The sequence below is a fragment of the Trichosurus vulpecula genome, chromosome 9 (assembly GCF_011100635.1).
Source record: "Trichosurus vulpecula isolate mTriVul1 chromosome 9, mTriVul1.pri, whole genome shotgun sequence".
Lineage (NCBI taxonomy): Eukaryota > Metazoa > Chordata > Mammalia > Diprotodontia > Phalangeridae > Trichosurus > Trichosurus vulpecula.
The window spans coordinates 143525025-143539614 of record NC_050581.1 but is presented as its reverse complement, the minus strand read 5'-3'; the positions used below and the strand labels follow the sequence as shown (position 1 = coordinate 143539614).

The 14590-nt window shown below is 43.1% G+C and overlaps 1 protein-coding gene across 1 annotated transcript in view; it reads right to left on the bottom strand.

Annotated features, from left to right (window-relative positions):
* Positions 1-14590, bottom strand: part of IQSEC1 (IQ motif and Sec7 domain ArfGEF 1) — a 103521-nt gene that overhangs the window by 15665 nt on the left and 73266 nt on the right. The window contains 4 exon segments of the mRNA XM_036738888.1: positions 1362-1461; positions 3123-3248; positions 10787-10816; positions 13647-13786. Coding sequence (XP_036594783.1) covers positions 1362-1461; positions 3123-3248; positions 10787-10816; positions 13647-13786 — 396 coding nt within the window.

Sequence of the window (14590 nt, the reverse complement as noted above, 5' to 3'; positions counted from 1 at the left end):
AAGCTACAAATTTGACATTTCCTTGTTCCCTAATAAGACTAGATTCCTCAGTGTTTCAACTGCCGGGCCCTTGGGAACGCCCTAAGCTAAAAAATCAAAAAGTTTTCCAAGAAGACAAAGCCTATACTGGATGAATTGTGTTTGATTTAAAAACATTACTATCACCCCTCAAATGACCCTTCTTCCAGCAGCACCATCTGTGATGAGACAATCCTCAGCCCCACCCCAGCCGCAGCCCCAAGGTCAGTGTGTTCCCAACAACAGTACTCTGGAACTCTGGGTCAGCAGCAGGAACACCTAAATCACAGACCCTGCCCCAGCATGGGGGAGCAGAGCCCAGTCCAATCCAGCCCGTGGGTCTCAGGGGAAAAAGAGCCAGCTCTGCAGGCAACCCCATGACTTCAGAAAAGGGAGGAGAGCTATATAAAGCCTCCCAAACAGCCTCTCCTGGCTTGTCTCCTTGCCTTTCTGATGCCTTTTGCTTCAGCTTCTAGATTCCTAAGGGTCTCCATCATTCAACTGTCTTTACAATTAACAGCAGAGGTGGGGGAGAGGGGCAGGGGAGAGGAGGAAGGAAGAAAGAAGAAAGAGGCAGAGACAGTCAGAAGCAGAGGGAAAGAGTCAGTAAGAGAGAAAGGGAGATTGAGCCGGAGACGTGCCTGTAAAACTGGTGTTATTGTCACCTTGGAGCTACTTATCTCCCCAGGGAGTTTAATCCAGGAGACAGCATTCCCTGGCCTTTCCCCCAGTACACTTCTGGGGGTTGGGGTGGGAAGGGCACCAGGAGAGGGAAAGGATGGCAAAGCAAATTCTAAAATTGGAAGAGTGACAGTTTCCCAAGCAGAGCTTCCACAAAATTTGAGCATTGTGAGGTGCCCCAGGGGTCATTTAATTCAAGCCTTACCTGGATAGGAATCTTTTCTATAGAATTTCTAGTAAGATGCTATCTAGTTTCCACTTAAAAGATACCTGGTGATGGGGAATTCATCACCTCCCAAAGCAGCCCCTCCACATGTAGGCTTCCTGACAGCAGGGACGGCTTCATCTTTGACTTTATGTACCTAGTGCCTAGCCTGGTACCCGACACAGAGCAGGAATTTAATTAAGGCTTGTGGATTGACTGAAGCCACTAATCGTTAGGAAGCTTTTCCTTACATTGGGCTTAAATCTGCCTTTCTGTGTTTTCCAGGCTTGGTTCCTAGCTGTGCCCTTTTGGGCAAAGGGGATCAAGTCTGATCACTCCCCCACATCAAAGTCACTCAGATGTTTTAAGGCAGCAGCAATGTCCCTTCCCTGAAACGTTCTTAGGACATCCGACTCTTCATGAGGAGAGAAAACGGGGGAGGAAGAGATGGACTTACACTGATTCTCAAAAAGTAGGACCTGCATGCCATAAAGAGAAAAGGACTGGCGGAAGCTGTATGTCACAGAATTCTTCTTCTTCTGAAAGATCTTGGTGACCTGAGAAGGGCAAATGTATTATACCATTATTAACACGGCCACAGGGAAAGGCCCTAAGATAATCCATGTCTTTCATCTTCTCTTCCAGTTAGGAGAAATGTGCACTCTGTCGGTCTGTGTCTCCCACTTGGCTTCCTTCTCCCTGTTTCTCTCTGCTCACTCCTCCTCTCCCAAATGGACATGTTTCCCATAGTAGAGTCTTTGCCCTCCCCTTCCACCTGGATGCCCTTTAAGTCCATCTCACACTGAGAAAAGTCTTTGCTGACACTGGGGAGGATTCTGAACACCTGCTCCCGAGATTGATCTCATTTGCACAAACACTCCCTTTTGTGCTACAATTCATTGGATGGCTTTTGTTCACTGCAAAGCCTTTGTGGACCTGAAGCTGGGTCTCCTGAGAGTCATTGCAAGCTTCATTACAATCCTGTAGTTCAGGGCGGATGCAGGAAGCACTTTTGTATTTACATGCCTGATAAAGCCTATACAGAAAGTAATGCAATGAGGTATATTCCCCAGGACTTAGTACCAAAGGGGAGGGGTTGGAAATCAGTAAGTGAAACACAGAAATAATGCAAAGAAGTAAGACTTCACTGCCTTCTCTTCCATAACCAAAACCTAGATTAAGATAACCACTGTTCTAAGCTCATGGCCCATGATGCTTGAATCCACACAGAATAGGAAAACTCCATTCTGTAACTGGCTTCAAAGCCATACAAAACACTTTCTGCTCATCAGTTACTCTCTTCTGAGTCGGGTCTAATCCTGGGGAAAGGAATGTCCCTTTCTAGAAGCTAAAAGCTGGTTGCCAAAGCAAATGCCAAAACTAACTACAGCGGGTAGCAATCAACAGGAAGACTGCTGTATTTTCATGAGGAGACCTAGGAGTCCGGGAGAAATGTCTTCTGTAGCAAAGACAGACACTGACCCATGGGCTGGAAAAGCCAAAGACTAAAATCTAATTCTCTATCCACTCAAATGTGTACATATAGAAACCTTCAAATTCCTTCCTAATTTGTGAAATGAAAGAGCTGGGCTAGATCAGGGATTGACCTTTTTTTGGTATCGCGCACTGTTTTGTCCATGAATACAGCGCTATTTGAGAGTCAGTCTACGGACACATCTCTAAGAATAATGTTCCTAAATGTATTAAAATAAAACACAGAGCACTGCAACTGAAACCAATTCTATTGAAATACAATCTGTAACAGAAAGACTCGAATCCCCTGTGATCTAGTTACAGGTCTAATAACTATAGTAATTTTGAGGTAATGGTAAGCACAAACTATATTTCAAGATAACTGTAATGTGATATGAAAATATCTGTGATTTCTATTGGTGACAAAGTCATAGGTACTGCTAATACCACTGTGGTTTGCTGCCTACATTCAAATAATTGAAGGAAATGCTAAATTCCAGTTAGAGGTTAGTGAAAATAATGATGTGAGTTTTTTCCTATCCAAGTCCACAGACTCCACCTCCCCCCTAAATTCTATCTGTGGGTCCTCAAAGGGACTATGGACCCCAGGTTAAGAACCCTCAGATGCGCTGACCTCTAAGTGTCTTCAGGGCCCTGAGACCTATGACAAACGGCCTGGGCTTCAGGAAAACTCCAGAAGAGGTTCTTAGTGTATGTGAAGATATACCACAGTTAAATTACATACCACAAGGAGGTCATTAAATAAGAAGATTTCTCGCTGGTGTAATCCAAGCTTCTGGGGTTTATTCGGATCTGGCACTTCAAAGAGCCGGCAATAGCAAACAAGCCTCCGATGGGGAAGGGAAAGTACCTGTGGGAAGGGAAAAGGTATTGATGCCAGTTGTAAACTAGAAATTCCCTTACGGTCAGGCTAAGGTGCTGACCTCTAGTTGATCTGCCTATGCTGCTGACAGGCACAGGGCTGAGCTCACCCTCGGCCAACTAACTGGACACCAGGGATCTTCGGCCCCTTCCTCCAGAACTCCTGACTAGTCCTCTCAGGTGGGATTCCTGCTGTACTCCATGTCATGTTAGAGGAGGAGAGTCGTGAGCCTGCCTTTCTTCCCAGGCAGAGCAGTTATTGTTGGGCTAACAAATAATTCTCCCCACCTGTACTTTAAACCCCACCGCTTCAGTCTCTCCATAGACTTGAATTATTGCAATATTCTTCTCACTAACATCTTTGCCTCGGGCCTCTCTCCCCACTCCCCATTCCTCCTACACGCCTCTGCCAGATTAATTTTCCTAAGTGACCAGCCTGATAACCTCACTCTGCTGATCAAAAAGCTTCAGCAGCCCTCCACTGTCTATTACATAAAGTTCAGTAAGCTGGCTCTCAGTAAATAGTCGCCAGGCGACTGATGCTCAGTACCTTTCTATTGCCCCCTGGATCAGCCTGAAAGTGCTCCTCCTGATGAGACTCAAGGGAAAGAGGAGGCAAGGCTGCTCAGGAGGGGCCTGTTTCCTTCTGCAAACAGAGGTTCCCTCACTGGCATCTCACTCAACTTGCTCCAGAAGCCTTACCTCAAGACTGGCTTAAAGAAGCGGACAAATAAAGGAAGGTGAACTTGCCAGCTTAGACCTGGGATATGACAGAGAAGGGAAAAAAGAGCATTCCTCTTCCTTTCCTAGAATTTGTTTTTATGGTCATGAATGAAAGGGATTTTGTGTACGGCAGGGAATCAGATGATGAAACCCATAGTCCTCCTGTGGTTTGATTCTTCTCTGTACCTGGCTCCTGATCCCACTCCCACTCCTAAGCCAGTGTTTGAGAAGAGGTGAACATCTGGGTGACGCCAAGTCACCTCTGATCTACTACTCCTTAGCGTGTTACAAGTAAAGAGGATAATGGATTTCTAGTCCTAAGATTTAGTCTGATTCTCATCTAATTTTTGTACCTCTGTGATAGCCTCTGTTTATTTATAAAAGGGGAGGGCTAGACCAGTTGTTTTTCTAGGCCTAAATCTTATGATTTTATTTTTTTTTGGAGGGGGAAGGGCAAGGCAATTGGGGTTAAGTGAGTTGCCTAAGGTCACACAGCTAGTAAGTGTTAAGTGTCTAAGGTCGCATTTGAACTCAGGTCCTCCTGACTTCAGGGCCGGTGTCCTATTCACTGCGCCACCTAGCTCCCCCAATCTTATGATTTTAGGGGTAGCAAGCTGACTCAGCGAATAAAGCGTTGGGCCTGGAGTCAGGAAGACCTAAGTTCAAATCTGAACTCAGGTGCTTACTACCTTCGTGACCCTGGGCAGGTCATTCCACCTGTGAAATGGGGATAATGACAGCGTCTGCCTCCCGGGGCTGTTGTGTGAGATAGTAACTGTAAAAGTGCTTAGTACTGGGGGGAGGGTAGGAATGGGGAGAAAATTTGTAACTCAAAATCTTGTGGAAATCAATGTTGAAAACTAAAATATTAAATAATAAAAAAATTGTTAAGAAAAACAAAGTGCTTAGTACAGGACCTGACACGCAGTAGGTGCTATGTGTCAGCGATGATGATGATAAAAATATAACAATACGATATTGCTGTCTCTTAAGGTGGTAACAGTTTTATGCAGCATTGGTAGTAGATCAGGCAAATCAAGGATAGCAATACTGCCATTCTGGGCTAGTCAGACCACGCCTGCACCAAGGCACTGCAATTTAAAAAGTACAAAGACAAACTAGATCTTGTTTGTCGGAAAGAGTATACCTGTCTCGGAGTGGGAGCCTAGACCCGCCCTCTGCCACCATCACGAAGTAAGTTCTCCCCCTCTGAGGTTCCCTCTCACCAAACAGATCACCCCATCCCTCCCACTGTCTGAGCCAAGAACTCGATTCAGGCCCTGATGGCAGTTGTGTATGGGCCCAAGTTACTGTCTCTTTTCTCTCCGGTTCGTTGCCTGGCTCACAGTCACCCTCTCCATCACCCTGGCTTCCCAGATCCTTCTTCTCAAACTCACTTGCCTGTTCTCACTCCACCACAGTCACACGCAGGGAAGGCCGGGTCACCTCCTTGATTTTGCCCTCACTCACATGTGTTTGACTTCCGTGATGAATAATTCTGAAATTCCATCATCCGACGCTAACTTCCTACCGTTTCATTTCTCATGATGCCTCACTTTTTCTGAATTTATTTTTGATCCTCGCCAGGACTTCCAGTTCCCTCTGTCCTTCCCAATCTCAACTTCATAGTTAATGAGTTCAGTGTTGCACAGCCTCTGCTTTCTTACACTCTCACCCTAGCCCTGTCCAATCCCAGTCTGGATTATCCCCCATCATATTCCTCCTCCACCACTCACATGCAGTTAAACCACGCTTACTGGTCCACTACAGAATTATCTTATTTAATCTCAACTGGGTCCTCACTGCCTCAAGGCATTCCTTTAACTCTTCCCTAAATGATTCTCAATTATACTCCCCATAGCAGTTGTTCCAAAATTTTCCTTCCTTCCATAATATTCCTCTTTCCCTCCCACTACCAGAGAGTCTTACTTTGTACTTAACTGAGAACATCAGGGCTGTTCACCATAAGTTCCCTCTTTTCCCTTTTTCTATACCTCAGAACCCTTTGCCATTATCCCTTATTTTCTCTTCCTTCATTATAATATTTGATGAAGTACTGGCCTTCTTCCTTGCCAAGGTCAACTCTCTATACGTGCCCCCTTGATCTGGCAGACTCCCCCTTCCCCCAACTACCTCCCATTTCTCATATTTAATCTCTCCCTTTCTGCTATCTACAAACACACCCAAGTCTCCTCTATTCTTTAAAAAACAACCTCAAGCTTTCCTAATGAAATGGCCTCATTATTGACACTTTATCTCCTCTCACATCTTAACCTTTGGCAACATGACTTTTAACCTAAATACTCAACTGACACCACTCTCTCCAAAGTCAGCAGTGCTCTCTTAATGGTCAAATCTGATGGCCCTTTCTTATCCTCATCCCTGATCTCTCTGCAACATTTAAAACAGGGAATTACACTTTCCTCTCTGGGGTTTTCATGATACCCACAGCTGCTAGTGCTTCTCCCCACCCCCTACTAACAGGGAATTCTTTTGCATGTGCTACCATGCTGATAAAACATAAACTTCTTTAGGGCAGAGACTGTCTCAATTTTGTTTCTGTGTTGCCAAGGACTAGTACAACTCCTGTTACATAGTAAGTACATAGTAAGTACTTGCTGATTGATCTTACTCAGGAAAGGGTTGACATATGCAATGGTTTAAGCAAATGCTTTTAGGGAATGGTGCCAGGGTTTCTTTGGAGTGCTAAAATCCAAGGGTTAAAATGAATGGGAAACCAGTTGGAGAAGCGGAGATTCAGGCTGGAATTGGAAGTAAGATATAAGTAGCACTGGTTTGCAGTTTCACCTCATACATTGCAAATTGGCAAAAGTAATAAACCATGGCAAGTCAAAATTGGGGGGGCTGAGGAAAGATAGGCACACAGTTACACTATTGGTGAGCCTGTGAATTGGTCCAAATAACCTGGAAAGCCATTTAGAATTATGCTTTAAAAAAGTGACTAATATGTGAGACATACACCTCAAGGAGAATAAGGATAGAAAGAAAGGTCCCATCTCTTCCAGAAGAGTCAAAGCAGTACTTTTTGTGGTAATGAAGAAATAGAAACAAAACAAGAAGCCCATTGACTGGGGAAAGACTACATAAATCATGGAACACAAATACAGCAGAATATTCTTGTGCCTTAGGAAATGAATAGGAAGACTCCAGAGAACCACAGGAAGACTTCTCTGGCATTATGCGGAATAAAGTAAGAAGAACCAAGCAAATTGCAAACACAATTGCTGAAGGAAATAAGCAAAAACAAATGAATCCTCAACCTACCCCCAAATTCAGGACTAAGTAATTATAATGACCATGCTTGGTCCCAGAGAAGAGGTAAGAAAGTGTATTTCCCTTCCTTCTTTGCAGAGGTGAGAGACTACAAGTGTGGAACACAGTTTGCACTATCCTACTGGACTGATGTGTTGATTAGTTTTGCTGACCTGCTTTTCCCTTCCCTTTTTCCTTCTTCATTCTTTCTTATTAAGATTAGTTTGCTGGGAAGGAGCTGGGGTAAGGATATATACTAAAATGTAAAGAGGTAAAGATAAAAGACATCAATAAAAATAAAATCATTTTGAACATTTACATATTAATATATATTAACATATTATGTAAAGCACCTTAAAGATTGTACAGTGCAATTATTAAGGCTGTATTCTAAAAAGAAGAAATGTAAAAATAGAAGATATCAATATAAATAAAATAATATATAACATTTAGATATTAATATACCATGTGTATATATTAATATAGGGTATATACATGATACATAATATATACACATTATATATAATATACATCTATAAACATTTACAGCATCTTAAGGATTGCGAAATGCTTTGCATGCTATCTCATTTGAGGCAGCTAGATGGCGCAGTGGTGCTAGGCCTGGAGTCAGGAAGACCTGAGTTCAAATATGACCTTGGACACTTAATAGCTGGGTGACCCTGGCCAAGTCATTTCACCTCTGCCTGCCTCAGTTTCCTTAACTGAGGATAATAGTAGCACTTTCTTCATAGGGATGTCGTGAGGCTCAAAGGAGGTATATGTAGGGTGCTTGGCCCAGTGCTTGGCACATAGCAGGTACTTGATAAATGTTTATTCCCTTGCTTCTCCCCCACAATATTCAGAACAACCCTGTGTAGGAAATGCTGTGATTATTCCCATTCTAAGGATGAGGAAGCTGGGGGCCAAGGGAAGCTAAATGACCCGCCCAGGGTGGCACACTAGCAAGTGTCTGAGGCTGGACTGAACCCGGCATTTCTAGACTCCAAGTCCATCTTGCCATGGATTACGCCGTGCTACCTTTTATAGACTCTGCTGGAAGAGCTGGCATCTGTCTGACTTGTCCCACGCCCCCCTCCACCCCCCGTGCTTCCATCTTTTATGGCAGAGGCTTGCATTCTCCACTCCTGCCCAGTTCTGTGATGTTACTATGGTTACCCCTCACTGGGTCCAGTGCCTCCCCCTTCATTAGTCAGCTGTGCTGCAAAAGTTGTGGCAACAGACAATGATGATCGATTTGGAAATTACTTCATACGAAAAAGAGCTGAAAGAATTGGGAATGCTTAGTTCGGAGAAACAAGGTTGCCTTCTTCAACACCCACAGGACTATGATATGGAAGACAGAGTAGATTTAGTTTGTGGTGTCTGAGAGGGAGAAACGAGGGTTGACCTGTGGAAGCTACAATCCACCAGATTTCAGCTCAGTATAGGAAAGAACCTTCTAACTTTGAGGACTGTCTGATAACAAACTGAGCAAACTCTCATATGGCTTGATTCAGGCAGAGGCTGGAAGCTTATCTCATCAGGGGCATTGCAGAGGGGCTCAGTACCCATCAGTGCTTCTGAGTTGGGGCGGATAACCTCTAGGTCCCTTCAAATCCTAAAATTCTTTGACTTTAAGGATCTATAGCGTCAATCCTTGCAAATTCCATTCCCTAAAAAGTTGCTAGTATGATGTTTGATCTCTTGTACATCATATTAATGTCAGTGACCCACAGCCCATAGGACAGACTCTGATTTTGTACGGCACTTCATAGTTTTCAGATTTCAAAACTTTCCAAAATATTTCCAATTTCATTTTCATTAAGTCCTGAGGAAGGTGCAACAAGCAAAGATATTAATGTGACCTTTGGCTACTTTAACAGAATTGTCTAGAATGAAGTTGCATCGTACTCTACTACGGTTGACCGTCTGGATGCCCTAGAATCCAGAGTACTGTGTTCAGTTCTGAGCCCCTCCATTTTAAGAGAATCATTGACAAGCCAGAGTGTATTCAGAGAAGGGTGATAAGGATGGTGAGGAGCCTCAAAACCATATCTTGTGGGTACTGGAAGGAGATATTCAGCAAACAGAAAAGAGGGCTTATGGGATGCATGACAGCTGTCTTGGAGTATTCAAAGGGCTGCTATGTACAAGAGTAGTTTGTGTTATTCTGCTCAGTGCCAGGAGTCAGAACTAGTACCAAGAGTCGAAAGGAACAAGGAGGCAGATTTTTGATTCATATTGACTAAGTGAAGAAAAACTTTCTAAGAATTAAGGTGATTCAGAAAGAGAATGGAGTACTTTGAAAGAGAGTGACGTTCCTATCTTGGAAGTATTCAAGGAAGGCTGGAGAACTACTGGTCAGGTATGCTGGAGGTGGGTTTCATGCTGCAGGTAGGAGCTGGAATGGGTTACCTCTGAGGTTCATTTTAATGAAAAGATTCTGGGATTAATGTCTACATTTGTCAAGTGAAGAATCCAAGGCGTTTCAAGGTCTGGCAACTTGTCCAAGGTTATCGGATGAAAAAGTTAGAAAAACAAGTCTAGCACCCAGGTCTCCTGACTCCTAATCAAATGTCCTTTTTAACTTTCTGAAAGGTTGCAGGGAGTCATCCCATGTGGGACTGTGGTCACCCATTTGGGCTTTCTTCTCATGTGACCAAGGGCACACATGTATGTCCAAGATGGCAGGATGGGGGGTTTGCAGTGTGTGACAAAACAATGAGTGAAGGCCCCCAAGACACCCGCATGCACTATATGCTAAATTGTGACCTAACCAACCACAGGCTAACAAAGGAAAGCTATCATCCCCTTTGAGTGTTCTGAGGTGCTTAGGGAATAGTAGCTACTGATATTTATATGGTGCTTTTTGGTTCACAAAATACAGCGTCATATGATCTACCTTCCGTTGTATAAAGAGGACATCCTTGACAACCCCTCAGTCCCAAACCAGAGAAAGCTCAAGAGTAAGAACAGAGAAGAACGAAACTCTTAGTAATGATAAGCCTACTCTCTCCACCAGGAGAGCAAGGCACAGCAAACAGTCAAGGAGAAAAGTCGGAGAATTTTTACCAGAAAAAAAGACCAACTTAACTACAGCCTCTGAAGCCAATCAACTTCTATACGCTCTTTGCAGGGATATTTATTTCCCAGCCCCCAGTCTTCAGCCTGGACAGCCAAAATTAAACACCATGTGAAGCGATGCCTATCTGGGCCATAGTCTCAGCTGACCCGGGGTGGGTTTCTCTTAGCCACTGGACTGTGTACTGAAATTGAATAATAGGGGGCTTCTCAATTCAAGAAATCTCTGTTGGGCAGCACGGGGCCATGGGATTTTGTAAAGAGTCCATAGAAATCTTAGAATAGGAAAATTAAGAAAATTCATTTCTTGTAAGAAAATTAACCGAAGCTGCCAACACTTGGGATAATCCCATATTCCAGAAGAAAGTGGTACAGTAAATAAGCAAACGACATGATTGTTCTGTCTTGGTGGGGTATAAGTCATGAATCAATAAGAAGGGAGATACCTACACAGCCAAGTCCATGATGCAGAGATCCAATCTATAGGAGAAAATACAGATGCGTTAAACTTCCAAAAGATACATCACAGCAACTATTTAATTCTATTTCAGTCTAGTCTTGTTGAAATAATTAATCAAATTCGATTAATAAATGATCGAATGAGTAACCCTGGGAAAGCCACTTCCCTGTTCTGAGTTTCAATTTCCTGATTTATAAAAAAAATGGGGTTTCTTTCGATGAGAGCTAAACTTCCTTCCAACTTGAAAATGCTATACTAAATTTTCCTGGAATAGCATAAGGAACTGTCTTACAAACCTAATTCAATATAAAAATGAATTCTTATCACACCTTTACATCATTCACATCAGTTCCAATACATGTAGGCCCTAAATGCCACATGTGCAAGTGTTACTTTATTAAGGAAAACAGCAGGACACAGGGAAAAGAGGACTGATTCTGAAGCCAAAGGACGCTGTGTTCAAATCCTGCTTACTACCTGTGTGAGTCTGGACACACCGCTTAGCCTCCTTTGACTTGAGTTTCATCATCTGTAAAATGGAAGAGCTGGACTAGATGGTCTCTGAGATATAACCCCATGGCCCCAAGTCCTACTGCCCAGGATCTTGGGTAAGTCCTATTGCTGTAGTTTATTGGGCAAATCCCTTAATTTCTCTGAAGTAATCTCACTTATGAAATAAATGAAGGGGTTGCTAAGGGGAATAGCATGGTGATCTGGAGTCAGACTTTGAATCTCAGATGGGCCGCTGGTGTGATCTTGGGCAAAGCCCTTCACCTTTCTGGTCTTCTCATCTGTAAAATGAGAGGTTTAAATCTGATGACCTCTAAGGATGCTTTCAGCTTTAATAACCCTTGATTTTATCATTCAATATCCTTGTGATTCTCAGAAAGGGCTAGTGGTACTCTTAGCAACACAGCTAATTAAAAGCAAAGTCTAGGTGAGGGCAGAGAAATTATTTCGAATGGAGACTATGTGCTGTCCCATCAGCCCTTTTGGTGCATAAAGTTTTCCAGGTTCTCAAACCACAGGCATGAGTTGTTTTTTTAATGCTTGGAATCATGTCAGAGCATTAGGGCACCTTTTGAATAAACCTGTAATAACCAATGCAGAACATCATGAAGCGTTCCATAGATATTATCAGACAACCCTAATGGGTAATGGGTCTAGGGCAAAGGTATCAAACTCTCCCATAAATTTCCAGAATGCTGCTCCAAACCAGAAACGCTTAACAAAATATAAAAAAATTCAATTTAACACAGATAACATTTAATTTGTGTTTTTTAAAGTTAATATGAAGAGGCAGGGATCCATTTCTGTTTGAGTTTAACACCACTGGTCCAGGGGACTTGTGAATGGTTGCTGAACCACTGGCTAAGTCCTTAAATTACATTTGGAAGGAAAATGGATCTTGTCCAAGTTCTGCAATATGTTTGGGGGAATGGAAGAATTTGCTGCTGTTGGGGTTTTTTCCCCCCAGAAGGTATTTTCTGTTAAGCTTCTCTGGGCCTCACCATAAGAACATATCTGATGGTCAAAGAATCACAAAAATCTTTCCATCATTAGAGGATCATTCCATCAAACCCCCTCATTTTAGAGATTAAGAGGCTAAGGATCCTAGCAAAATAATGTCAGAGAGTTAGTGGCCAAACACTATAATTCCAGCAGAGACTAGAATTCCCTTCTCCAGTTCAGTGCTTTCTCCTGCATTACCCCCAAGGTGGTGCTTCTCTAGCTGCAAACAATAGCCAAAGTGAAATGATTTGTTAGCCAGGGAAACTGAAATGACATGTTATTGGCTTCCTCCTTCCCAGAGCAAACCTATACACCTCCTATTCAGCTCTGAGTCACAGGCAAGACAGATCACAATAGGAGGGACTCAGAGTGGGGTGTCATGCCTAGGGAGGGGAGGAAAAAAAACCCCAAACCAAAACACAATTTTACAATTTCCCGATTTATAAAAAAAATGGGGTTTCTTTCGATGAGAGCTAAACTTCCTTCCAACTTGAAAATGCTATACTAAATTTTCCTGGAATAGCATAAGGAACTGTCTTACAAACCTAATTCAATATAAAAATGAATTCTTATCACACCTTTACATCATTCACATCAGTTCCAATACATGTAGGCAGAATTTTACATGGACTGGGCTCTGCTGGAAAAGTGAGACCACTAGTCAATCACAAGAAGAGTCAGTTAGGGGAGAGGAGGATTATAGAAACTGGCAAGCATGGATTTCAGACAATTTTCCCAAGTTGCTTTTCTCCCTCAGAAGTCTCCCTTCCTTAGAAGCTACTTCAAAAGTCAATACAGATGGCCACGCGATTGGCACTGACTGTCCTCAAGGCCTCAATGGAACACACCCAAGTCCCCTCTGCTTGCCCGGAGCTACCCCTGTCCTCCTGCCTTCAGCTGACACTTTACCAATGCATGCCTCTGCCCTCAGGGGAGTTGGTCATCAACGCTGCTTAAAATGCAGACATTTCACCCTAAACTTAGCACTGAAACAGAGACAGGTTGTATTTGCATGCATGATGAATGGAATCTTATAAATACTTATTTGAAAACGAGGAGGAAAAATTGAAAAAAAAATCCCAACACCTCACATTACAACATTTAATATTCATAACCTTGCCTCTCTTGAGGCTGTGCTATATTAGGATTGCCTGGGTCGGGGACCAATTTGTTCTTGGAGATGGAATCGCTCTTGGGAAATGAGAGCCCTCCTGAAAAACGGATGACTTCCCTTGCAATGCATGTTTGGCTCCAGCAAGTTTTCCCAAATCAAATCTCCTGCCCTTATCCTCTAGGCTGACTGGTACCCGGGCAGGGAGCAGCCCACCTGCCACTTACCGGCTTCTTTCCCACAATGAGCTTCTCAACCTTTTGGACCTGGGAAACATGGTCCTCGTTGGTCTTCAATTCCCGTTTGCGGATCCGTTCATAAATGCCAATCAGCATCTCCCTCGGGATGTCCTCCCCATCATCCACACCTGCAAGGACAGACAGACGGTGCTGGGCACAGCCTCCAATTTGGCTACATCGCCACTCACCTCCAGGCACAGACTCCATCACTTCACTCAATCCTACATCAATTCCAAGCACAGTTTTACTGGATCCCGAGTTGTTTCAGAGAAACACCCAGTGAAGCATTTCAAATAAGAACCAAATCTATACATTTTTTACAACTACTGAATCAGAATAAGGTCAGGACAGCCATCTATCCTCCTAAATGGAATCATTTAATCTGAATCTGTGGTGAAAGTAGTCTATAGTTAGATCTGTCCTGCTTCATCTCCCTTCTAGAAGACTTTCCTTTTCCCGGTAAGTCCCTGGTGCCCATCATGAGGAAAACTCATCTCTAAGAGGAAACCATGACCTTTCTTTGACTTGCTTGCATTGGGAGATGGGGCTAGTTAATAACCACTTTAGGACCACTCAGTAGCATGAATCATACCAAATGGAGGGGATGTGGTGTTTTAATTAAAAGTAAAAATGGTAGCCACAATGTCAGAGAACTCACAATGAAACATGCTGCTGACTTTCTGATGGAGAGGGGATGGACTCTGAGTGCAGATGGAGCCCTATTTTTAAGGCATGTCCAACACAGAAATTTGTTTTGCTTGATTGTATATATTTGTAACAGGGATTTTGTTTCATTTTCTTTCTCAATGGTTAGGGGGGGAGACAGGAGGGGAAAAAAAGATTTTTGTTGACTGAAAAAATAAATCAAAAAAAGGCTTAAAACAGTTAAAAGTGACGAAATCTTAGGAAGGGTGGCATCAGAAGGAAAGAAC